Source organism: Athalia rosae, chromosome 2 (genome assembly GCF_917208135.1).
Source record: "Athalia rosae chromosome 2, iyAthRosa1.1, whole genome shotgun sequence".
Lineage (NCBI taxonomy): Eukaryota > Metazoa > Arthropoda > Insecta > Hymenoptera > Athaliidae > Athalia > Athalia rosae.
This window is the reverse complement of record NC_064027.1, coordinates 11,509,138-11,535,384: the sequence shown is the minus strand read 5'-3', so window position 1 is coordinate 11,535,384 and position 26,247 is coordinate 11,509,138. Positions and strand designations below refer to the sequence as shown.

General features: G+C 40.2%; 2 protein-coding genes across 9 annotated transcripts in view; one reads left to right on the top strand and one right to left on the bottom strand.

The window, feature by feature from the left end:
* Window positions 1-2,697, top strand: part of LOC105684679 (putative sodium-dependent multivitamin transporter) — a 33,214-nt gene extending 30,517 nt beyond the window's left edge. For 3 of the 4 annotated variants that reach the window (XM_025747290.2, XM_012398244.3, XM_012398251.3), the window contains 6 exons: window positions 4-225; window positions 340-680; window positions 851-970; window positions 1,083-1,397; window positions 1,483-1,845; window positions 1,950-2,697. In XM_025747290.2, the coding sequence (XP_025603075.2) occupies window positions 4-225; window positions 340-680; window positions 851-970; window positions 1,083-1,397; window positions 1,483-1,845; window positions 1,950-2,211 (1,623 nt within the window). In that variant the 3' untranslated portion in view covers window positions 2,212-2,697. The remainder of the gene's footprint in view (window positions 1-3; window positions 226-339; window positions 681-850; window positions 971-1,082; window positions 1,398-1,482; window positions 1,846-1,949) is intronic. The other variant, XM_048649825.1, reaches the window with a different exon arrangement.
* LOC105684667 (protein expanded-like) overlaps window positions 1-26,247 on the bottom strand; it is a 73,769-nt gene that overhangs the window by 37,437 nt on the left and 10,085 nt on the right. For 4 of the 5 annotated variants that reach the window (XM_048649818.1, XM_048649819.1, XM_012398213.3 and 1 more), the window contains exon 2: window positions 12,531-12,584. The gene's annotated coding sequence lies outside the window, so the exon portion shown is untranslated. Of the gene's footprint in view, window positions 1-12,530; window positions 12,585-12,677; window positions 13,415-26,247 lie in introns of those variants that run through there. The other variant, XM_048649817.1, reaches the window with a different exon arrangement.

The window sequence follows — 26,247 nt, the reverse complement described above, 5'->3', positions numbered from 1 at the left end:
AAGGAGTACTACGTAGCGAATCGTACGATGGGAGCAACACCGGTGGCCATAGGATTGATGGTGTCTTTCCTCTCGGCCATAAGTCTTCTCGGTGTAAGTAGCGAGAATTACGTCTACGGGACTCAGTATGCGGCCGTCAACGTCGGTTATGTCATAGCGACACCTTTCGCGGCGTATCTTTATCTACCGGTATTTTTCAAGCTCCAGGCGACGAGCGCCTACGAGGTGAGCACTCCTCTCTCTGTGGTTGTTTTTTTTTTTTTTTTTTTTTTTATACTTCCTCCGTAAAATTTTCACCGCGATATCGGCAAGACGTTAACCCGCCACGCGCACTTACAGTACCTGGAGAGACGTTTCGGTAGCGTTTCAAGGACGGTAGCGAGTTTCGGCTTCTCGATCCAGCTGTTGCTTTACACGGGAATAGTTTTGTACGCTCCGGCGCTGGCCCTGGAAGCGACGACCGGTCTTTCGAAAACAGCGAGCGTTGTATCGATCGGCTTGGTTTGCACGTTGTACTCGAGCGTCGGCGGCATAAAAGCCGTCCTCATCACGGACGTCTTTCAAAGTCTTCTGATGCTGATCGCCGTGGTTACGATAATCGTTACCGCCGCCATCGACGTAGGTAGCATCGGCGAAATCTGGAGGATCGCGGACGCCGGAAACCGCATAGAATTCGACAGGTATGCCCCCCCCCCCCCCCCTCTTTTTACACAGTTATTAAAATCAGTTCGGCGAAGAACAAAAACGAGTTTTAACTAACCGACTGCCCCAGCGACGACCGCGCTTGTGTTTTGCTAGTAAATGTTGACCATATTCGCCGACTATTAATTATCTACTTATCCTCTCGAAGCATTTCCGTCGATCCCACCGTTCGCCATACCTGGTGGAGTCTGACAATCGGCGGGTTTTTTACCTACCTATCCTTGTACGGTGTGAATCAAGTTCAAGTTCAGAGATTGCTGACTATCAAGTAAGCCTGCGTATACCGGTAAATGATCTAGATCACTTTCGTTCGATGTCCCAGGACAACGAACTTTCATATTGTAACGGAGAAAGCAATTTACGTTCGATCGAACCCGCAGTAACCTGAAATCCGCCCAAATATCGCTATGGTGGAGTTTGCCGATCGCCTGCGTGATGTCCCTGACGACGTGTTTATCCGGACTCGCGATATACTCCAAATACCACGACTGCGACCCTCGGACATCCGGTAGAATCGGCTCGGCCGATCAACTCATGCCGCTCTACGTTATGGACACGCTCTCCGACATTCCCGGACTTCCCGGTCTCTTCATAGCCGGAATATTCAGCGCGGGTCTCAGCAGCGTCTCCGCAACTCTGAACTCCCTTTCGGCTGTGATTTTGGAAGACTACGTCAAGCCGTGTTACAGATGGAGGTACGTGCGTTGCGTGAAAAACAAAACCGTGTCCCAGAATTTTTCGGGATGGTGTTCGAATCTCGTTCTTTTCTTACTTTTCAAGAAACAAAGAATTCCCCGCATCGAAATTCGCTATCGTCGGAAAAGCCCTGGCTCTACTGGTCGGTCTGCTGTGCATCGTGGTGGCTTTTCTGGCCCAATACTTGGGCGGTGTTCTACAGGCTGCCCTCACCATATTCGGCGTTGTCGGTGGTCCAATTTTGGGATTATTTACACTAGGAATGTTTACCGAATGTGCGACTCAACGGGGAGCAGTAACCGGAATTCTGATCAGTCTGATGTTCTGTCTATGGATCGGTTTTGGTCAGCCGAAACCGGCCGCCCCCACACTGCCCGTATCGGTCGCCGGATGTAATTCGACGTCATCTTACGATTCATCCGTAACGTCGAATGTCACCAGAGCTCAGTGAGTGTCTCTTTTTTTTCTCTTTTTTTTTTCTCTTCAAATCTTCTCCAAATTTCAAGAGGTATGACGAAGAAAAAAAAAAAACACCCTTTTTGTCGTTACAGGAGTACCGGTGACAGTTCGGATTTCTATTTGTATCGTATTTCGTACATGTGGTACTGTCCCCTGGGATTTCTGACTTCGACAATTTTCGGCTTGATAGCAAGTTACCTTTTACGATTCATATTCAAGGAGGAAACTGTTGAATTGGACCCGGATCTGTTGGTCCCATTTCTGGCATCTAGACTCAGGAAAAGACGAGAGAAAGCACGAGACGTCAACGGCTCAGAGTTCGGATCAAAACACGAATTGAACACGTACAGTTAACGTAATTTTATAGGAATAGAAAAAAAATTAGAAAAACAAAAAAAATTGAAAATATCACACAAGTACGAATACCAAGTTCTACCGCCGTAATATGAGTGCTACAATAATCATCTTTTCGATACACGAGTATTATAAATAATTTTGCAACATATTCCTGACTTGCGGGAATGAAATGGAGAAGAAGGGGCAATGGGGAGAGGGTTTGCATGGGTGCGAAGGATTGTGCAACAAGAAAAACCTGTTACCGTACTATCGCTAGTTATTTGGAAGACTGAAAAATTGAAATTTTTTTTTTTTTAATGATCAAGAATTAATTTTTTTTTCAACGCACATTCGATGACAATATTCGTTACAACGAATGTTATCATCACTTGAAATTTGAATCCTAGCGTATATGAAGAATAAAAATTGAAAAGAGAAAACAAACTAGCGATACGCTAGAGTTTACACAATAATTAAAAACAATAAAAGAAATAATAAAAATTATCTAAATTCTTGAATAATTGACGAACCCTACCTGACATACTCCGATAAATCGGATGACGTAATCTACGATAACTAATCCGCTTGTACAAAATATAGATCGGATTGATCCAGAACGCCACGGATTCTTATTGTACGTGAGTATAGAAGAAATGAAAAGATATGTTCGTACATACGGATGTTAAATATAACAAGATGGAGAAAAAAAGTCACTTTGAAAAAAACGAAAAAGAAAAAAACCGGGACAAAAAGTAAAAAGAGAAATTGACGCCGGTATTTTAACCGATGTTGAATCGAAAATAAATGAATCAAGAGAAAAAAAATACAAGTAAGAAAATTAAAAGTTGAATAAAGAAAATTTGAAAATTGAAAAAAAAAAAAGCAACCGATTATATTACGTTGACACGGTAGGAGACTACGTGCATTCCATTGACTCGCTTTCTAATCCTAACCTTCGTGCAACTTTATTCCTCAAACTAGCGTGACTCGTCGCGTGCACAAACGTAATATTATATAGGTGTGTATGTTCGCGTGTACATGCGTGCCGCGTGTATGTATATTCAAAAATGAGGAGACACAGGTGAGTTATACGTGCGTGAGTATTAATGTAAACGGACGAGAGAGGAAAAAAACGTGAAAAAAGGTAAACTAAATGTAAAAAATGAAAAAAACGAAAACCTCGAGAAGAAAAAACTCAAGTATGAGGTATACTAACATTAATTGACCACAAACCGTTATTCGCGATTCGTGCGTATCGCGCGTTGCGTTGACCTTATTTTTAATCAGAGCCACGCGCTTACAATAAATAGAAGTACGTACGTACATACCTTATATACACGTACCATTTGCGCAATAGAATTATACCTAACGTTTCTTCGAGTAGAAATAAAAAGAAAAATTATGAGAAATAATTTCCGATATACTTTTGCAAAGAATGTTTCCGAAATTCGTATCTTTCATCGAATCGTTGATAGAATCGAGGGAACGAATGAGGTAGCTAATTTTCGCAGCTCATCTTTTCCACAGTAACAAATTTCGATATCGAGGCTTAATAACCAGAAGGAAGTAATCCAGAAAAAAAAAGATGGGTGGATGTTATCACGAAAGGTAAGTCCCACAAAATCTCGACGGTACTCCACATCATACGTGTGCGTACATTGAACGAGTAATACCTACAGGATTATTGTCGGATCCGTACGGATACCTCTGAGGGAGTTTCACGGAAAGCAGCCATTAGGAGAGCGATAACCGATGGATAGTGTAAAATGCGTATAAAATTCCTTTCGCGGAGGCAAAACTCGTGCGCGAAGGAACGCGAAGAGGGCGCACGTAAGAAGGAATTCCTGAACGCGCGTCGTGTCCCTACCATATACACACACCTATACGCGTACACGTACGTATAGATATTATATAGCATATACCGGGGTTACGATAGGCATAAGGAACGATAGAATTATCCACGGTGTAACCATAAATCGGAAACTACCGGTATTAAGATAGAAGCAAACGTACGGTACACACGTATATTTTCAGTCGTAAGTCGAGGAAATTTTGCTCTCTTTATGCCCTCGTAAATCTAGACCGGTGGTAAAATTTGTTTCGAGAAATAAAATGAAAAATTCAAAATCAAATAAAATAACGTTTCGCGGGAAAAAAAATTATTCACGACCATATAATGACCATTGTGTCATCGTGGAATTCGTACTTCCCGGATTTCGGATCTCCGGTATACGATGTATTTTATTGTTTGAATTTTTTCCAAATTTTTTTTTCCGGTCTCAACTTCCTTAGCAGCGATCGGTGGGGATCTGCATGTCGTAAAAATCGTTGTACGAGATCTACCGGGTACAGGTAACACGCGATGTTCGTTAAAATGACGCAATACAGTCTTTGCACATCAGGTTATTCCCAGTCGGAGCCTCCGGGATATTATGAGAATTTTATGCCTATGAGGGAGCCTATAAGCGTTATAGGATATCATGCGGTGTATAATTAGATAAAAATATGCGATTAAAATTTACTGGTACGATACATATATGCAGGTTACGAAAACGAAATGGAAAATTTTCGAACAATTTATTAAACCACATATTATATCGAAAATCTCGATGCTGCTGCTCCGCGGGTCATTACAAGAAACGTTACGTAATGAGCCCCGTCCCATTTTTTTATTTAAAAAGTTGTATCGCGAAGGAATAAAACGTGGAGAATAATTCACCCGAGTCTAACGTCGAAGAAGATCCGATCGAGTTTCGTATATCACTGCAAAAAATACACGAGATTACGAAAAATTCCATTGTAATTAATAATTACCTGCGCGAACTGCACGAATATGATAGCGCCAATCGTCGTTCGGAGGTTACAACATTATGAGTAAACTTCTTGACGATCATCACCGTACGCGTCATTCCCAGTCGTTGAATTACGCACCGATGGAGCCTAAATCTGTTCAACTTTCGCCGAGCTATATCGAACGTAACGACGACACACGAAATATTGAGTTTAAAAATCGAACTACCGACGGGACATTGACTCCCGTATAGTCGCTCGTAACTTTCGTTATGCAAACTAATAATTGCTGAGAGTAGAAAAAATTTGAGGGATCAAAGAACTACTGCAAATCGAGCTACTAATTTTCCCCATCTAGATATCCTTGATTTTTCACTTTTCGGATCGATAAATTGGCGATAACTCGATCAATCTCATAGATAGATCAATTTTCCAGAACAGGACTGGTTAGAATAGGATGGTTATAAAAATTCACTTTCATAGATGAAAATTCCGAACTGCGGCCGTGTGTTAATCGATGGCGAAATTGTAGGATAAATCATAAAAAGACTGGACGTGATACGCCGCAAACAAAATTACATAATTCTCATTGTACGTTATAATGAGATTCAAGTGATGCCTAGAATTCTGATGACAATTATTATACCAAACGAACAAAAGCTACGGTGGCCTGGGTGACGCTTAAGATTAATTAATCCGCTATAGGTAAGTCGACCCGATTAGATTCGGATAGAATGCGTCTCATATCCGCACAATGGAGGTAATCATAATATAGATAGATACATATTAGCCTTATAATATGCCACGCATATAATGTAATTAACGAAGCATTGTTCACCAGCGCATAATATGGCGATTCTAGTTCGTAATTTTCTATATATAGCCGAAAAATTTTTCCTCGTAATTGGAGTAAAACTGGAAAGACAATGACCTTATGTCGAACGAACTTCACATACCCAATTCAACTTTGCAATTTTGAATTATTCAATTCACCCAAAATTCAGGCCGAATCCTCGATTTTCTGTTTCACGTTTCTTCTACACCTTACGCCGAAGGTAGATACCCGCCATTTTAATTTTTCCCGATTGTATAATTGAAACCAAATTATGCGTAAAATATAATCACGCAACCTACAAGCATAGATATATTGAACTAGATCGGACAAGTTGCTGGCAAATTGTAGTGTCGCGACATGAATGTAGTCGGCGCACTCGGCGAAAATATCTTTTTTGAAGATTTCGCTTCAGGACGCTGTTTTACTCACAGAATTACCTAAAACCCCATGATTTGCTTAACAGGTCGATATGATAATTTTATGAAACTGTTCGACTTGACCGACAGATATGTGACCAAGCGACATGAGCCATGTTATACACGGTATCCATAAATTTTTAACGTGATATATTAGATATAGTTATACATGGCTGTTTTACCCGTGATAAATTATTGCAGTAATGTCTCAACAAGCAGAACACAAAATCCAAAAATGCACGAATGCACGGCATAGTGGATTGTACCCTCCATATAAACAGGATATATTTTTCAAAGTGTTACAAGGTGTTTTCTCAAAAACTGAGAATTATTTTGGAAAATTTTTGAAACAAAAATTGCAGAATCATAGAAAGAAAATTCAATAATACCATGGATATTGAAATTTAGCTGGATTGTATGGGGGTTTTGAGGGTCACTTGGTTTTCCGAGCGGAAATCCATATTTTGTATTGCAGATTCGTAATCTACAAGAAAAGCTAAGCAGCATTCGTACAAAACATTTTTTTCATAATCATCATTTTGCAATTATAATATACAAAATTAATTTTACACGCAAAAACTAAAACTTCTGAAGAAAAATCGCAGAAGACAAAGAGAAGATATTAGAAAGTTTAGAATTCTATAAATTTCTGAACGAGGAATTTTGGCACTTGAAATGACCGAGAGGTCATTTTAAAGGCCATGGAAAGTCAAAATCAATTTTTTCAAAAAGTACGGAAAATTTGGTAAAAAAAAAAGGTGTATCGAGATTTTTTTTCATTGTTCCGAAATATGACATCCTTGCCTATCTTTGAACTGCTGAAATTAGAATCAATAATTTTCAAAAATCTAAAATTTTTACACAAATCTCAGATGAATATTCTCACAAGGTTCAGAGAAATTTTTTTTTGCCACATACGTACCCATATGTATTCTGTATTGCCTATGTATACAGCTTACGATGCATTGTACACCGAGGATGATTGTAAGATCTAATATCTGATCATAGTGTATCAATCTTAGAACACTGAAACAAAACCTGTGATCTGGCAATGTTGCACCGAGTATATATAATATATACTTATATATATATATAATTCCTACTTTTGATTCTACAATATACTCGAGATAACTTTATGCGCAGCGTTGCCGGATCACCATTGACCACGAAAATAACGTGTTGGAATTAAAAAGAGAATGATATTTCAAATTATCGTATCGCATCCACAAAAACGGTGAAGTACTTTTTTTTTTTTCTTTAAATTTGTTTAAAGAACTTTTTTTTTTACTCTCATAAATTTGTTCAAAAAATTATCTCAGAAAAATTATTTTTACATTTCACATCAGATTCTACCTGGTAAGAAATAATTTCATTCTGTATAGAGCTTTTGTGGAATCTATTTTGTTTCAATTGGTGATACAACTCTGTAACGAAGCGTTCCTCTTTATCAAGTTTTTATTAACCCGCTTTCTTGTCTATCTGTTTGTCTGTTCAGTAAAAATTTTGCAATCGATTTTAAACCAACTTCCCAATGAGCTAGATATTTGAAACTTCAAACACTCCTCATAACTGGATGACAATACAATATGAACTTCTTTTCGTGAAAAAAGAAATAAAAAAAAAAACGGATCGATAATCAATGAGATTTATAATAATGAAATTTAACAAAATATAGTTATTGACACGATTAAAAGCAAATAGCTTGTTCTTCGAATAAATTTTGTTCCAATATACCACGTTTGGTTTTTTGCGGATATCTCGGAAACTATTGCAGATATCCCAAATTTGAAAGAAGGTTCATGAAGAGCAGAAAACATACTAAAAAAAAGTCCAACCTTCCTGAACTGTACCGCGAATATTCATAACTTTAATTGAGCTATGAGAAAATGACCGATGACGCCTGATTCGGCTCCCGCGCGCGATGATTGTTTCAGAGGCATATGCGAAAAAAATGTATCCAACAGTTTATATATGAATATTAAGGAATGAAAAAATTCGAGTACGTACTGGACACTCTAGTAAACAATAATCAGTTGGAAAAAAAATTTATTCATCATTTTTCAATGTAATATGCTTTTGTAAATTGAAAACTCTCTCAATAGGCAAATAACAAAAAAACTCGGATAATTAACAAACCGAAAGTTTCAAATTCCTTCCACTTCTTGAAGCTATGGAGAAAAATTAAAAATATAAAAAAAGGAGTGACATTTTTTTTTTAAGAAAACATTTTCTTGTTTAAATCATAATTTCAATTGTTATTTGACATTCTAAAGGAAAAAAATTTCTCAGTTATTTTCAAAATGTTTTTCGCATAAACAATTTGTTATAAACAAATGAATTTTCGAGCGAGATTTTTTTTTATTACTAAATATGATACAATAACAACTGTGTGTGGGTTTCTGAACAAAAAAAATTCCAGTTTTTTTTTAATTTAAAAAATTTATGGATCTTGAATTTTTTCGTTCTCTTCGAGTTTCTTACCTTTGTTACCAAAATTACTACTATCGTATTATTACTTGCCGTATCAACAGTTAATGAGTAATTCTGGTTCTAATTTTTTTCCAACTGATTATTGTTTATTAAAGTGTCCAGCAAGTACCTAAATTTTTTTATCCCTCAATATTCATATATAAACTGTTGAATAAATTTTTTTTTTGCTCATGTCTCCCAAACGAGCATCGCGCGTGGGAGCCGAATCAGACGTCATCGGTCACTTTTTCATAGCTCAATTAAAATCATAAATATTCGTGGTGCAGTTCAGGGAGGTTGGACTTTTTTTTAGTGTTTTCTGCTCTTTTTGAATCTTTTTCAGATCAAATTTCAGATAGCCGCAATAGTTTTCGAGATATCCGCAAAAAACCGAACCCTACTTTTTTTTCCATTAAATTGTTTATTACTTTTGTAATTTTTTCAACCGCGTTGTCATGCGATTTCTGAAGTTTCTCGAGCTCATTCTGGATCCAAAAATCACCTCAACATTGAATTCGGCGAAGGCTAACTCAAATTTGACCAAAAGGCACTTGTTGACTAGACTATAGGACTAGAAGGACGAAAAAAGAGCGAGGTGCAAAAGTGATAATTTGCTGGGAAGCGAGTGTCGTCGCTTTGATGCGCGGCGAGCTAAAGCCTGGTTACTGGTGTGAGTGAGGTTAGTTTGGACAGAAATCGTTTAGACAGAATCCGTTTCTACGGAGAAAATTTGCCCAGGGTTCGTTTGGACATAAGAAATTTCGACTTAGGTTCGTTTGGATACAAATGCAAACGACCCTAAGTCGGTCGGTAGAAAATAAACTAACTAAAGAAAATGAATCGAAGAAAATGACAACACGTTAATGATAGAATTAAGTTCCAGTGAAAATTAATTGAACAATCTAATTTCTTTGAAAAACTTGTTACAAGTTTTCTTCTCACTTAGAAATCATTATTTCCCAATTGATTTTCAATTCATTCTCCTTTCCTCGGCATCTTTGGATTTTGATTTTGGTTTTTTGTTTCTAAATTTTTTCTGTACTCGAAAATCTTTCCATCGTGACATATTAACAAGTTCACAAAAAGCTAAACAACGAACAAACTCCTACTCGCAAGCCCCAACAAAAATAACAGTTAAATTCAGTTTTTTTTTTTTTTTGACCGATAGTTTGTGTTAGCGAACATGAAATACTACTTTTTTCCAAAGCCGTAATATTGCGAACTATACTGAAATTTTTTTCAACCGAACAAGAATAATTCTCCTTACAGAAAATATTGTATTTCAGATTTTTGTAGTCAAATGTGAACAAATTATCATAATATCCATTTGCACCGAAATCATCCTAGTGATGAGAGAAGCTCATCTGCTGCACCGTAATACCGATAGTCCGGACGAGCGTGGTATATTTGTCGCGCGTCACCGTCTATAAGGATGAATTTGAAGATTGGATCTACAGATCGTTCGTGCGGTTGACCGATAATCTCTCAGAGGTCGATGAAGGGTCTGTTTTACCATGAAACGCAGAGGGCGCTCTGGGCTGGCACTCTCATTTTGCGACTTAATACCCTATGACTCTCACTTTTCGCAACTTGTCCGATCTAGTTCAATATATCTATGCTACAAGGTATAATATACGGCAGTCGTTACACGAGTGCCAGATAATCGCGTATGTATGGTAAGAATGTTTTTCAATTTTTTTATTTCAGTTTTTATTCTTCATAATTTTTTTATCCTTTTTTTTTTAATACCATAAGTTATTATTTGCAGGCGATTGATATGCGACCTTGAAATTCCTTGGCATGATGTGCTGCACGCCATACAGATATAATTAAGAGGCGAGCGAGCGCGTTTCCGCGGAACTCTTTTGACCCGCACTTTATGGGGTCAAAGATTAATTGCGTCACGTGAATACCCACTTTCGCCACGGGCCAACATTGATCAAGAAGAAAAAAAAAAAAAAAAAAAACACGTGTCATATAATTAATACATATACACGTACGTATAAACTCGACATACTATTTCTCATTTATACGTTCTTTTTACGCGGTCGTCTCGTACGATGCACGTAACGCGAAGTTTTTCTCTGCAAAAACTCATGAATAAGGAAAAAAAAAGGAAAAAATCTTTTCCGTACCGGCGAGCCGTCGCACTCGAATCTTTCACGCCCTCGTTGTCGGACTCGTGGAGCAAAAGTTTCTTACCAAATTTTCAGTCAATGATAATTCTTTTTCGAAAATGATTCGTTTGAACTTGTCGCCCCCGTCTGTGCGCGGACGTAGGTGAATAGAAATTTCTGTGCGCTGACCAGAAAAAGAAGAGGAAAGAAAAAAAAAAAAAAACCGACGCGCTGCACCCACGTTAATAAAAAAAAAATTATTTCACTCGTTTCTCGTCTCCGGGATGAATGCACGAAGGGTATATTACGCCGTCTCATACGCGAGAGGAGTAGAGCGCTTCCTTCACGCTGCGTTCGATAATTGAATCCTAGAGAGTTATGTTGACGAGGAGCGGCGGCTCTCCCGCTGCATCGGGAGATTCGAAGGATATGCGTCCGATCCGATCCACCGGCAGTTCTTGCACACTCTCTCGAATCTGGATCACTTTCAACCGTCTAATATATCAAGCCGATACAGGGGAGCGATTATTTCGAGCCCGAAATTGCTTCGACTCTATTTTACACCGCAGGATTTTATTCGTTTTCAAAAAGTTCCCTGAACCGAATGAAAACTAATCGTTTTACTCTCTTTCAATTTTATCCAAAATTTTATACGGTGAATATCATGTGGGTCATAACAGCGCATTCCTCCATTTCTTTTTTCACTTTACAACTAATTGAGTTTTTCATGTACACCTTATAATTGCAGCGATTATTCGTGTAAACTGATGAATATAATAATCGTTCCGCGGCGACTGAGGTGCCGCTGCAGGGTTACGCAATTCTATTATGCCAACGTCGTTTTTTTTTTCTCAACTTTTTTCTTTTTTTTTTTGTTGTTTTTTGACTATAACATATTGAACACGACAACGCATTTATGCGGGTATATAACACAGCATAAGTGATCGTAGCGACGTTCTTGTTTAATGTTCACGTATTTATGAACGGATCTTATGCAGTTGTTTAATTACAATTGCATCCACTTCTCGTTTCACTACGGGTGCATAACGCAGTTGCGACTACAAATTCCCGTCAGATTATACACACATAGAATTTAGCTGCGTTATTATAACATACCTAATTTACATGTATAATTTACCGCAGATGTTATTACAGCACCTATGGTATACGAAGGGTTCTGATGAATAATTGTGCAAAACTCGAGGGGGTGATAAAGTGCACTGAAACAAGTAATGTTAGATTCGAGCAACCCATGCCCCGAATCGTCGCGTTCAGGCGTCTAAGTGCGTCGAAGGTCGCAGGTTATTCGCCCGATGACCGACAATTATGGTGATTATTTGCATTACTTGAAAATTGATGAATAACATACAATACTAATGGACCTCAACCCAAAGGTTTCGTCTTTCGAATTGTGAGCGTATTACAGCTTTCGAGTTGGGGACGCGCGTTGGGTTGCCAATGACCAAGCCTCGTCTACGCTCTTTGCCTACGACCTTCGATGCCCTCGAACGCCTGAACGCGACGTTTACCAACATGGGTTACTAATCTCATTGTCAGATTTTCAGTGTTTCATTCTACTTTATCTCCTCTTCAAGTTTTACACAATTATTCATCAACGCCCTGTATACGGCAGTCCCAGAAACGACGTGCATGTAGGTAAATGCGATATACACATGTGATATATTTACATACGATATGATAAGTGTATACCTATATTCCCCTGTCCGCTGGGTCCCCCTCTTCCCGAAGTCACGGTTGATTAGCCTGTAACAGAATAATAAATGGAAAACGTCAATCACGATAAACGTAGCATACGTCATACGTAACTTTAAAATAAAAAGAAGACATTAAACGTACGTCTAGGTAAACCATCAATGAACGCAAATCGGTTGAAATAAGATGTATTACACCCATACGGTTATAATTCGATTTCATTTCATTCCCGTAACTATTTTCTGCATCATGTTTTACAATTAGATATCGATGGCTGAGAATCGGTGGATCGTAATCCACATTATCGATTTTCAACCGTAATTGAAGCGATGTGAGATAGGTGAGGGCCCATCCTCTGCGAAGGTTTGGAAAACTAACAATTAAACTTAAGCGTCCTGTAAGAAAAGAAGGACAAAAAAAAAACAACCATTCATCGAATCATTCGTACACCTTAATTCCTATCTGTACATCGACGACTTTATAAGCTGACTCGATGACCCTGCCCCAGTGGCGGGATGCAAAACGACCTCCGAAAGGGTCATTCGTGGACTGAGTGACCGTGAACATGGATTTTATGGTTCGACGTACTCGCCGAGATGAATACAAGAAGAGAAAATTTTCGAAAAAACAAAAGTGAAAAAAAGAAAAAAACAAATCGAGTAATATACAAATGCGAAAGAAGTCGATGGTGGCGGTGCATTTCACAGCAACTATATGTACCAGTCATGTGCAGTATCTACATGATTGTATTTTTAGTGCAGCTGCGGCGGGACCGAAGCGGCAGCGCAGGAGCCGCTGGAAGATAATGCAGCTGTGGTATATCTGGTCTGAACGCGGCTTAAGACAAAGTAAGGTAAGGTAAGGGCATGGAAGGATGAAGAAAAATTAAGGTACGTCCCACTCCGCGCCCTCCGTTCCTTGTATTACCAGGTTGCAGTGTGGAATGCAGTCGTCCTTCGGGTGTTCCGAGGAGGTAGGTAGGATGTACGACGGTTCAGCGCCGCCACGCCGCGGAGCGATCCAACAGTCAGGATGTTGCTTTACCCTCAAAGTCCGCATGCGGAGATTCGGTATTCTTTATCGCGGTTGAAATTAGGGTGGAACTTTCGTCGCGTTATCCATATTTGACGCACATCTGCCAAGATCCTCATTCTGTACAGATTTTCAAATTGGCCGATTTTTTTAAAACGAATATTCCATCGGAATTTTCATTTCAATTATTTCGGAAATCAGTGCTGTTATATCCAGTCGAATCACACCCGTTTCGGTATCCCGTGGGAGTTGAGATTTCATCCGTTCCTCACAATCGGCGAATTCCAACGTCCGCGAATGACAATTTAAACATTAATGAGACGTTTCATTGCACGTTTCATTTCACGTTTCATTTGCCGTTGTAAAATCCGTAAATCAGTCCCCCGATCGGATCGTTCGATCGCACAAAGCAACGCTAAAATAAAAAAAACTATTCACATATCTTTTCCCGTGATCAAACATATTCATGGAGAATTAGGCTATTCGCCACGCCTTTGCCGATCGACGAGTTCTAAACAAACCGTATAATCACTTCCGCTCTCAACACGCCATGTATCTCAAACGTACCCCACTGTCATCGCGCGAACGTCGCTGACTCTGGATTCTTCGTCAACGAGAATAAAAAAAAAATCCAATCCATTACAGGGTACCTACCGATACGGTTGTACAAGAATTCGACGACTTTGAATATCGCAAGCATGAATGAAACAAAGTTGAAAACAAAAAGAAAAAAAATGACAAATTTGAAAAATTGGAAAATTCCAACCCCGAGCGACCCACCCGCATCCCGGCATCCCTCGGTAGGTAAATGTATATCGAAGAAAAAATAAATAAATAAAACTGAGAAAAAAAAAAGATACTCGTTGAGTTGGTCCGTTGCATGCAGAGGTTGAGACAGGGACATTCCATGGCGTAATAATCATAACAATCCTGGCAACAATCTCGACCATCTCCCGAGGCTGGAATGCAGCATCAGCGGCAGAGCGACGACGGTGAGCCGAGAGACGGAAAGACGTGTATACGATGGGGTTTCCCCCATCTCTTGTAGAAAATAAAAAGGAAAAGAAGAAGGAGGAAAAAAAAAAAAAAAAAAAGGAAAGAGGAGTAGGACGGTTTGATCCTTGTACCCCTTTCCTCTCTCCGATACACACGGCGCTGATGCGGTACGCTCTCCACGCACCGGAGAACACGAGATGTTGCCTTTTTTAACAGTTTTTTTTTTTTTTTTTGTTGTTGTTTTTTAAAAATTTTCTTTTTCATCGTTATTTTCTCTATTTCTTTTTATTTATTTATTCATTTATTTATTGTCCAGCCTCATTATACGACCCGTAATTCAATCCTTCCGAGCTTATATAAGTACGAGTAGGTAATGTGAAAGAGGCTACCGCGCTCCGGTCAGTTCTCGAAGGGACGACCAACCGTCCATCCGAACCACTTTCGTTCGTACGTCTTCTGGTCAACGTTAAACGTGCGTACGGTGGTATATCTGTAGCAGAGCTTTTGCACCAGTTGAGTACAGAGTACAGAGGTACCTGCGCGAACCGACGTAATAACGTATCCCGCGAAAAAAAAGTCTTCTAAAATTGGAGAAAGTATACAACGTAAAAATAATATCAGTTGCTTTTCACTTTTTGTAAATAAATTTTTCTCACTACAGATTCGATTATTCCGGTGCCAAAACGACCCCCACATCCGAAACATTTCGCTGTATCAGATGCGGTAGCAGTGAATGGTTAATGAATACAATTCGGGTCAAAGGTCAGAAAAATTTGTCGTATAAGCTGCCTGCAGCCCGGGCTGACGATGATCTCCGGATCGCTGGTCCCCGGAATTCCGTTCGACCGCTGCTGGTCCCGCAGGTATTTAAAAAATAATCTTCGTCATCGAATGACGCGGTGAGACTCGATCGTATTTCGTAAGCGGATCGCACGAAATCATTTTGTCAGATACGCACGTACCGAGGTCAAATCTTACCGATCTTTTTTCAAAAGCTCATCTTTTTCACTATAATGTCCGCGTAGATTTTAGCTGTCGGTAAATTTACGTAATGCATCGTTGAATATTCTTTTGCAAAAGGGGACGATTTTAACCCGAAAGCGGGGTCGTGTCGTAGTTTCCGCAACATCATCGAGATTAACGATAAGTATGTATTTAATCGTTTGGATTGCCGAGGGCAAGGTTAAATCGTAGATTTATACATCAACGCAAATGCAAAAGCTCCGAATATGCCAGCGGCGCCGCCAGGACGTTGAATATAATTTTTTTTCTTCCATCTTCGTTTTCTGACTTCTAAAAAATCTTTTATCTCGTTTATTTTTTTTTTTTTTTTTTCAAGTGACGAAAATTCCTCAGGGTCCTTGATTCATGTAATTATCACAGACGCGCGATAGACATAATACACAAGCGGAATTTCGATGGGTATTAGGCATTTATTACACATATACACATACCACGCCATACACTATATTTCAAAGTTATGGGCTCTCGTGTATACACGCATGTAGGTATACGTATATAGTATAATAATCTCTGGCTGGCCGGTTAGGGTGGTCCCCTGATGAGATTATAATATGAATATAATGGCGAGCTACTGTGCTACGTTCCCTGCTGCACCAGGTATGGATTTTATTTTTAGTTCACTTATTCGTTTTTTCTTTTGTTGATCTTTTTTCATGCCTTTCATTTTTTATTCATTTCAGAAAAACCACCCCACCGAACTCGACCTGAGAATCCCTGTAAAGTCGAAGTGATAAATTGAGCTATAAAAGCGAGGAAAAAAATACTCATGTATACCAGACGTAAATCTGTGACGAAAAGTATCTGAAAAATTAATGCGACATATTTACGGTGTGAATAAAATACCTATTTCTATTGGTTACAATTTTTCTCGTGATTCGATTCCGAACGTTTCACCTACGACTTCGTTCAATGTTCGGTAAATGATTCGTTTCACGAAAAATGCAAAGCTCTATTTCGTCATTCGGTACTCACGTTACGGCCACCGGCTATACATGCATACCGATACCGATACGTGTACCCCTATTTATTACCGTTAACGGAAGTGATTTCCTGCCGAAGCTGCGCGAGATACTATGTAGCTGATTAGGTGTTCGATCGGCATCTGGGCAGGAAGTTCTTCGAAAAAAAAACGAAAATCGATCGACGGGATAATCACCTTTATTACACACATCGGAATATCGTAAAACATACCGCGACGTACAATGTTCGCACCAACGGCGTACCGAAGAAGAAATGGTATAATTATGTACGTATATAGGTACCAATAAAGTAATATTTGATAGGAGTTGCGATTGAAAATATATGTGTACACGGTGTAGGTTCGCTAGTGCCGATCCAACCTGGATATCGAATATGAGTGGCGTATCCCGGTACGTGGATGAAAATGAATTATTTTTTGAAAATAGAAAAATAATAACTTTTCCGCAATCCGTATCGATCGGGCGCGATTTTACATGCGATTGATGAGACGGTGTCATGGCCGCGGCTTTCGGGGCATTGAAGTCTCCGAAATTGCAGCGCATCTGGAGCGAACGGTCGTATACAATAAGAGGCAAGGGAACAAAAGTAACGCTGGAAGTTTGTTGAAACAAAACAGGAATAAGCTAGTATTCCAAAGCCAAGTGCGTTAATTAACGGATCTACATTACCAGCGTGGACGTAATTTTTATCGCTACGAAAGACTGAGAAAAAAAAAAGGTAAAACACGAATCGAAGGAAAAAGAATAAAACGAACAAAGTCAGCACGAAGATGACGACGGCGGTGAAACGCGGTTGCGCCATATGTGGTGACTTGGCCCGCTTCATTATGATGCTTGATTAAACTCCATCCGTCCGCCTTAAGGTTACTATCGCCCATTCCCATCTAATTTAAGTTTAACTATATATACTTAAACCTGGACCGTACTTAGCCCTTCTTCCGAGAAGAAACTACAGACCCCCTCATAGGTTCGAAAGTATTAGGCGCGGTGTAGCGAGAAACCGGGCCATTATCATCCGCGAGAACGACAAAAATGTGACGCGAATAGATCGGAATTAAAACCATCGGAAACGAACCTGTGCAAATAAAAAGATTATGACACGGTAAACGAAACGTATAGCGATACGCGCGCGTGTATAGGCATACGTGTATATATATATAGGTATCCCGGTGGAGCCACTCGTGCTAAAAATAAACCCGATTGCCATATAAATTGACGTGGCGTAAAAAGTGAATAAAATCAAACATCGCACATGAATGGTGCACCTATCCAGGTGAGCTTTCTCCAATTTATAGAGTTCGTTCACCTCGTTCTGCTCCTCCTCCTCCTCCTCCTCCTCCTCCACGCCGGTACGAAATTCGAGGATATAAGCCTCGGTCATTGTGATAACTGGTTGTGGAACGCACGCCTCTTCGCCATACCCTTTTCTCGTATGGGTAACGTACCTCCGTATACCCGTAGGTACACCTCTGATTCTATGTACCGTACCCCGAGAACCCGATGGGTCCAACCGCCATGATATTTGTGAACCCAACGGGTATTCATACAAATATTAACAAGCGCTACGTACGTACGTTTAATCTATTCGACATACGGGGTGGGGCTATTTTAAATACGATACGTGATCGTTTCGAAAAATTCGCGACCCACGTGGCCTGTGAATAATTTTCGAAAAAAAAAAAAATCGAAGCGATTTCAATTCGTCAAATATTCAAAAATACAGAGAAACATTCACAACTGACCACTTCGAAGCTGCACATGGGATACCCATCCGAGGGATTATTATCCTGATCCATATATGATGGGCAAAAAAACTTGGGAAAGCATTTTGCAAAAGCGAGTAATTACGGCTGTTTTATTATCCTTATAACTGACGAATGGAAGGAACAGAAGAAAGAAACTGAGATGAGAAAAAAAATAGAAAACGTCGTGCGGTCAACAAATTATACATAAGTGTCGTACGATGAGATCGCATTCGACAGGGTAAACCGATGATCGTCCGATGAAAAGATTACGGAATTCTTTACTAATAGACGTGCGCGACGTGGAAATTCCGATCTTGATGTATAATTACTTTTGTGACGTTCACGATTATACGTCCTCCGTGTAATCAACGTGTACACGTACACGTAATGTTCGAGTACCTCGTACATACCTATTATCTTAATATTCATTAGTTAGTTCTCTTTCATTTTTTTTTCCCCAACCAAAGTTTACTCATTGAGCAAGCATCGAACGCTTATTGGTATTACAAATTTCTTGGCCGTTTCTAACCTTACCTGAGACACGTGAGTAAAAATCCAAAGAAGTTCGATAAAAGTATAAAGAATTTTTAGTGAAAGCTCAAACCATACATTTGGGCAAATAATTTTCGTTCCGAAAATGCAATGGTAACAATAAGACGTCTGTGAATCGGAGCTGCACACATGATTAGACTCAAAGAAAGTGCAACGCTGAACGATTTTTTTAAATCCCGCTGAATAACGTCAATTAAAATTTTTTCTTCAACGAAATACCGTTTCCTTCCAGCAATACAAGTTTCGCAAAAAGGGAAAAAGAAAAATTCCAAAAAGAATTCTCGCCTTTTATTATGATCGAGGAATGGACGGAAGGACGAGATGGAGTTGATACGAGCGAGAATAGTTAGTACCAGATGCAGCGCGACAGCGTGGCATCAAAGGTCACGGGGTCCTGGAATCCCGTGTGGAAAGGGGAGGGTCAGGGCGGAATGATTCCAGGAAGACGTTACTGTCCCGGTGGGTACAGGCGACGTCTTCGATCACGGTGTCAATTGGAATGAGAGAAACAAAAAGAAGAAAAAGAAAAGAAAAACTTGGACACGATCACGAGTCGCGGGTATACGTACGGAAAACGTAATACGCGACGAAAACGTAGCGCAGAAGCGAAGATCATCGTGTTGTATATCGGTTACTTCGTCGGTCGTCTCGCGGTGTCGAGGAATTCTCATTTTCGGTGGGTTGTTGTCCGTTTCTCCCACGCGGGTATATAGGCGTGTACATACGTTGTACATACGTGTGGTTCAAGAGGAAGCGCGGATGGTTGTTGCCGCTGCTGCATCGCTCCGGGGCAAAAGCTAAAAATAACCAAGCCGGACCAAACGGAGCCTCAAGTGGATCTCCGATCAAAACGATACCCCGGACCTGCTGCACAGGTAACGAAGTTCCGAAGGTAAAACTACTCCTCCGCCTTCTTCATCCCCTCCCTCGAATACCCCGCCTATATCGTACCTTCCCGATAAGTATAGTCCTACGCCAATAGACGTACGATGTAAATTGTAGGGAAAGAATTGTTCATCCGAATTCATTTCAAACCTCTTCCCAAGTTTCATTCAAATTATGAAAAATCCATCCCGACTCGAGAGTCAAGACGAATGGCGGTCGCAAATTGAAAAAAATGAACGAATGTTCGAATGAAAAAATGAAGGAATCCATACGAGGGCATCGGATCGTATCCTAGGGACGCGGGTAATGTAGATAATGTTTTTACCAACGGTGTAATGATACCTTCTCCATTATTCTAACGGAATCGATCAAACCCTATTAAACTTCAATAATCCTGGCGTTAATAATTCAGAAGTGCGTTTCCCCGTGTAGTATTACATTACGAACGTAGAGATATCCGATGCAGCTGCAGCGTCCGCACCGTAGCGTTAAAATCCCTCCTCAATAGAGCATGACGCTATCTGGAGCACTCGCTGCTGTACCTTCGCCGTAGGAAACTCTTTAATATACACGCGCATAAACACCTCAAACTTATTCTCCACCGAAGAATAGAACGGGTTAAGTTGATCCGCGCGCGCACAACGTGTCACAAACCTCAAGATGTAGATACGTAACAGCGAAATGTAAAAACAATCCCCGCGCAAAAACAAGCCACGCTGACATACTTTGAGAATATCGTAATAATTGCATATATTACAATTCATCATCGGAACAGTCATCGGATATCGGTTTGATTTCGGACGATCGAGAGTTCTTTCAAAATTCAGCTACGTACGTGACATTTTCTTGTCAAATTTCGATCTTGCAGAAAAAAATTTGACTCAGGTAATCCAGTGAAGAAAGCCCCTGAAAATATTCTCCCATCGAAATTCTATTCGAACAAAATTGTTCGTCGTTCGTTCGATTCCACTACTACGCGTCGACTTACTCGATGCGAGAGTACGGAGGTATTATACCTACAGCCGTAGTGAGTGGTCTCATTCTTTCGAATAAGGTATTGCGTAAGAGAACGCGGGTACAAAACATTGCTATAGCCTGCAGCTCATTCAAAGGAATTTCGCGTAGTTCGATGTCTCGCGTGCAGCTATTACATACCTATATCTTTCATAGTTGAATGAATCAAGTTATAGTACAAGACGACGGATGAAAAAAACAAATCTTTTTTTTCTCTCTCTCAATTATTTCAACCACGAAATGGCCGGGTATCGGTTAGCACGTATACCAACGAATAGCATCAGGCAACGAAAAATCCCTGACAACTGGATCAATTCAGCGAGTCGATCAATTCGGGTGGCAGGTTCGGATTCTCGAGTTGTTGAAAACGAGATAATGCGATATTATGGGAGTTCTATAACTTTCGGTTCAAAAATCGAATCAATAATACGATGCAGGTTCGATAATAAAAACGGGATAACGATAAATACGAAGATCGACGTACGTCGACTTTGTGTTCGCTGCAAAACGTGTGTACACGCGTACACGTTTACACGTGTAAACGGTCAAAAAGTAGCGGGACGTCGTCGCGACGCCCGCTGTGGGTATAATACGAGTCCGCCATAATTTTCGTGTGACAAAACTACCATATCTTATACGCGCGGGTTCTCGGGATGCAACCGTGCTGTAACGAGCCTATGAACGGCATTAATTCCACATAAATATGATCCTCCGTCAAATCCATCGTAACACACGAGTGGGCGCGCGCGAGTCCCTCGTTATCCGAAATACACGTAAAAAAACAAAACTTGAGAAAATCGAAGGGAAAAAAGACGCGCAGCAGCGTGCTCCGCGGTGTACGTATACCCGCGTACACGAGACTAACAATAAGTTACAACCGAACGAGCTTTCCTTGTAAATCTAGAATGATGTTCATTTTTTGACTCGTCGAGTGCATCCATAGGAATAACGTAGAGTCGATATAAATAATCTCATAGTCGTTCGACTCGGTTCTGCGACGCGGAGTCGTCGTCTAACTGCGCCTATATAATACGCCGAAATGAGCGTAAATCTTACTTTGATTTTATGCGTTTCCGGGTCGCGTGCCATTAAAGCTTTACGTCTGTACGCACCGTCTGACACGTGTTACTACTCGAGTGCCTGTGTGTTGTAAAGTTCGCGGCACCCTGGAGCGGGGTTGCACGACTTCCCCCGCAATGATCGTCGCCGGACGATCGTTACGAGTAGAAAAATTTAGTGATGGGGTACGGCTATCATATAAATGGTATGTGATAAACCGCACGCTTGTAAAATTATTCGAGATACGAGCATATCGTAATCACCGACGTTATTCGATATTTTCAAACGTGTACATCCTTCAAGACGACGTCGGGAAAATTCAAATCCATCGACTCGGGCACCCGGTGCACCTTCTCGAAGTAAAAAGTTCAATTCGCCTTTTCGACATGAGCTGATCGAGGAGAGTCTAACTGATGAACAATGAAACGCAATACGAATCGACCGAAAGCATCTCGAAGGTGGAACTTCAACCTTTCAAATGCTTTTTTTGCAACTCTTTACCTCAGTCTTTCGAGCAGTCATGAGGCTTCGAGATCGGCTTTTTTTTCTACCGAAAACAGAATGGCCCGCGAATCTTTGTGCTTTGTGCATATACTTACTGGTGGTACGACGAGGCGAAAAGTGTTGTAATTATTTTATTTTGATTCCGATCTTTTTCTTACCTAATTTACTACGGACGCGCGGTAGCGCGTTGACTATTTCCTTGCGCGGGAGGTCAACGACGTTAATTAACCGGCTCAGGAATCGGCTAGAGGGTCCCGCGATGTCGAGAGGCGAGCGAGTCGCCTTAAGAACAAACATAATGACGAAGATCATTGTAACTCTATAGCACAATATCGCGCGCAATGTTGCGGAATTCCTTCTAATTAATTTAACAACACACAACGCGCCAGCCCGTATATAATATAATTATATATTACACGCGAACAACGTGTAGGCATTGTGATTCTAAAAGCTCGGCTCATTAGGTAGGTGTATTAAACAATTTGCGGAAAGATACAGGGGGGGAGGGAGGAAAAAAAATGGCGCCGAGTCGAGCGTAAACTAATTTCGACTAATTTAAATTTCAAATCCCATACGTCGACTCGGCAGCGATATACGTGTACGAGGTAATACTTCGAGATCCCTAGGAAGAAAAAATTTTCTAAAATTTTTCGCAACGTTATTCGTTCCCAATTATTGAAAAAAAAAAATCATGTCCATTGCACACGTTGGATCCTACGCGCGTCGATCTGCGTAGGATGAGAAAAAAAAAAAAAAATAGAAAACAATTTCCTAAAAACTTGCGGCTAACGAATATAAACATGCGGTACGAATCGCTGCGATCTATGCACATCTCGGAAAGGTATGAGGAAACAATCCGCGGTGCAAAATGATTTCAAGATTAAATACGTTATGCGCGAGAATCGCGTATGAACTGCGCTGCGGCGGGGTAATCGATGCTGCAAGAATTGGCGTATATTATTATACGTATTATAATACCGAGAATTAGGTGTACATAAGGAACGGGTTGTATCTCGCAACTCTCTCGGTATGTACGTACACGTGAAAATACGCACGCGTAAATATACGCTCGGTACGTGTAGTAAGAGATGCTGTTCGCTTCCATCACGTGACTTGCGGGTAGCGCACGTATATATTCGTCTGTGCGGAATATAATTCTCGTGGTTACGTAACGACCATAAAACCGGGACCATATCGGGCATCTCGTCACTCGTCATTATTTGGTTCGGAGAAGAAAAGTAGGAGCCCCCCATAATTTTTAACTGAACTAATATTCGGAACCGCAAAATTTTTAGCAATTTTTGTTGCTCCTTTTTTTCACATTTATTCGTTCGTATTTTCTCATTCTCCCTATTCTTATTTTTATGAAATTCATACGGGTTCTAGATTCTAATATTTCAAGTAACCTGGCTGGCGCCAAATCAGATAACAGAACATCGCGGTGCTAGTACCCGTATGTAATATAGACAAGGCGGTCGCGCCACCGTATTATAAGTTGTAAATTGTAATTAGCGTTTCAGTCGCGTTTCAGTTCTCATTTCATTGCCTTGTCCCCGATTTGCGTGGGCATGGCACGATCGGATGCAGCATTGCCGATCGGTTACGTCATTCCGCATCTGCTTGCCTTTGCACGAGCCACCCCTCCGACTCCTCAGCAGACGCCGCTCTTTTCATTATTCTCATATCGCTGGATGTTTTCATTCGAGATTCTTGCACTCGCGAAATAAATTGCGGCTACTGTTCGCAACGATGCAGGTTTGAAAATCGATACTTCTCGGAAAAAAAGACAGAAAAATGGTGCAATCTTCCGCATCATAAGACAAACCAAAAAAGTCACTCTCTTCGATTTTGATTCAAAACACTTTTGTGATTCTCCTCTCTCCACCTGTTGTTAAGTTTTGAATTTTCGAAAACCGAAATTCGTGATCGTTGGTCGAGTAAAATACTTTCAAGAGTTTTTTGAAAAAAAATCGATCACCCTACTGTTTTGAATTTCAAAGAATTCATTGCTCGAAAACGGTTGGACTGAAAATTTCGACGAGAGTGTTTTGAAGCAAGAGCTATCGTGAAAAGAAACTGAGGGGGTGACTTTATTAGTTTGTCGAAATGACGTGCAATTCCCCATACGTAGGTATAATATCTTTATGGGTGCGTTGCAGCGGTTCGACCTTCACGTTCGCGGAATGTACATAGGAACCACACAGAGAGAACCGACGGAATAAAACAATATTAGTATATGGTATTACACGTACAGGTATATGATGGACTTGTGACGTCAGCAACACGCGTATGTAACGAAAGCGGTTGGTGCAACATGTACCGTGTGTACACACATACCCGTATGTACGATAGAAATACAGCTATCGCGGTGTACAATAAACATATAATTAATACATAGGTAGTCGTTCGTGTATGCGTATGTACTGGAATACCATAAGTATGTATAGTGCAGCTGGAGGCAAACATCATGGAGCACGCAAGGGATATCTGGTTACCAAGGTAGCTTCGAACGAACTTGAACTGCAGCGGCAACGTACGTGAACACCTTGTAATCGTGCTAAATTGCTAAATTCATATACGTCCAACGATGAAAGAATTTCATATATTATATTTCCTATTAATCGATGCAGGTAACCTATTGTAAATATGGCCCATTTAACGAACACGTGTAAAAGAAAAACGTCGCGGATGGCTTTCTTATTTTCTTCTCCTTTTTCTCGTGTGGCTACCTTCCTACACATCCGCCACCGAAGTTGAACTACATTGCTAACCATTTCCAGTTCCGGTTTATGAAAAAGGAAAAAGTATCCGAGAGAAGCCCCGTGTAAGAATGTTGGCAAGAAGCACCCTAAATATATCAATGTAACTTTGGGTAAGGGTTACTTTTGTGCATTATTATTATTATTTTGTTACATCCGTCTCGTGTTCCATATCGGACCGAGCATCGAAAATCTTAAGGGAGCAGAAGTCCCTTACGCGCGGCGGATATTCAGTTCATAGTTTTGAACAGGTACGGGGTTTCGGGATAACCGATGAATTAATCCAAACTTCTCGTATACTCGGCTTGATGCTGGACGACCGGAAATGCCTCGGCCAGACCCTTCTTCGAATTCCTCATCCAAACCTACGACCCGTAGCTTTATTACAAACCGCAAACTAAACTGACCTTACTCATCATCCTTGCCAAAGTAGGTGTATGTCCAACATCTTTCGACTTTGTTTCTCGTTCGGATGGGTATTTAAATTATCGTTGGTTACATCGTCGGTTCGTATGTGCTACGGAGGTAAATTACGCGCAGCCTATCCAAACGCGAGAAATATTTACATATTTTATATTTTCATAACGTACAGCGTCTACCTTTTATTTTTACAATTTTTTGCACGAGGAGCAGAACGGCGACTGCGAGTAGGTGAAGATGTGTGCGTAAGCGGCTACGATATATATATATATCTATATAAAGCAGATAAAAATGAGATGAGATATTTCACATAAATTGGCAATAAATTATAAATTGTAATCTGCACCATGGCTAGCGCCTATATACCTATAATACATTATGCATTATATGTATACTTCACCAACTTATGCACGCGAGACGCAATAATCATGCACCCTGCAAACTACTCCCCTGCATACCGCAATGAATGCAGTCGCTGCAGCAATCCCATAAGGAATTATGCACCAGAATCCTATAATAATCGTGTAATATAAATACGTGGCTTAAGTATTTCAAAATGGCCGCGAGTGAAATATGTAGTCCACCTTTATAATTACGTAGATATGCGTACAATATTCATGAAGTAAAAATTTCAATATTATTTTTTGCCAGAGCTGCACACTTTTGTTTCTTTTTTTCTTCCTCTGATCCGAAAATGCCGTCTGAGATTCTCTATTCAAACATCATAGCTACGAACGATTTTGAC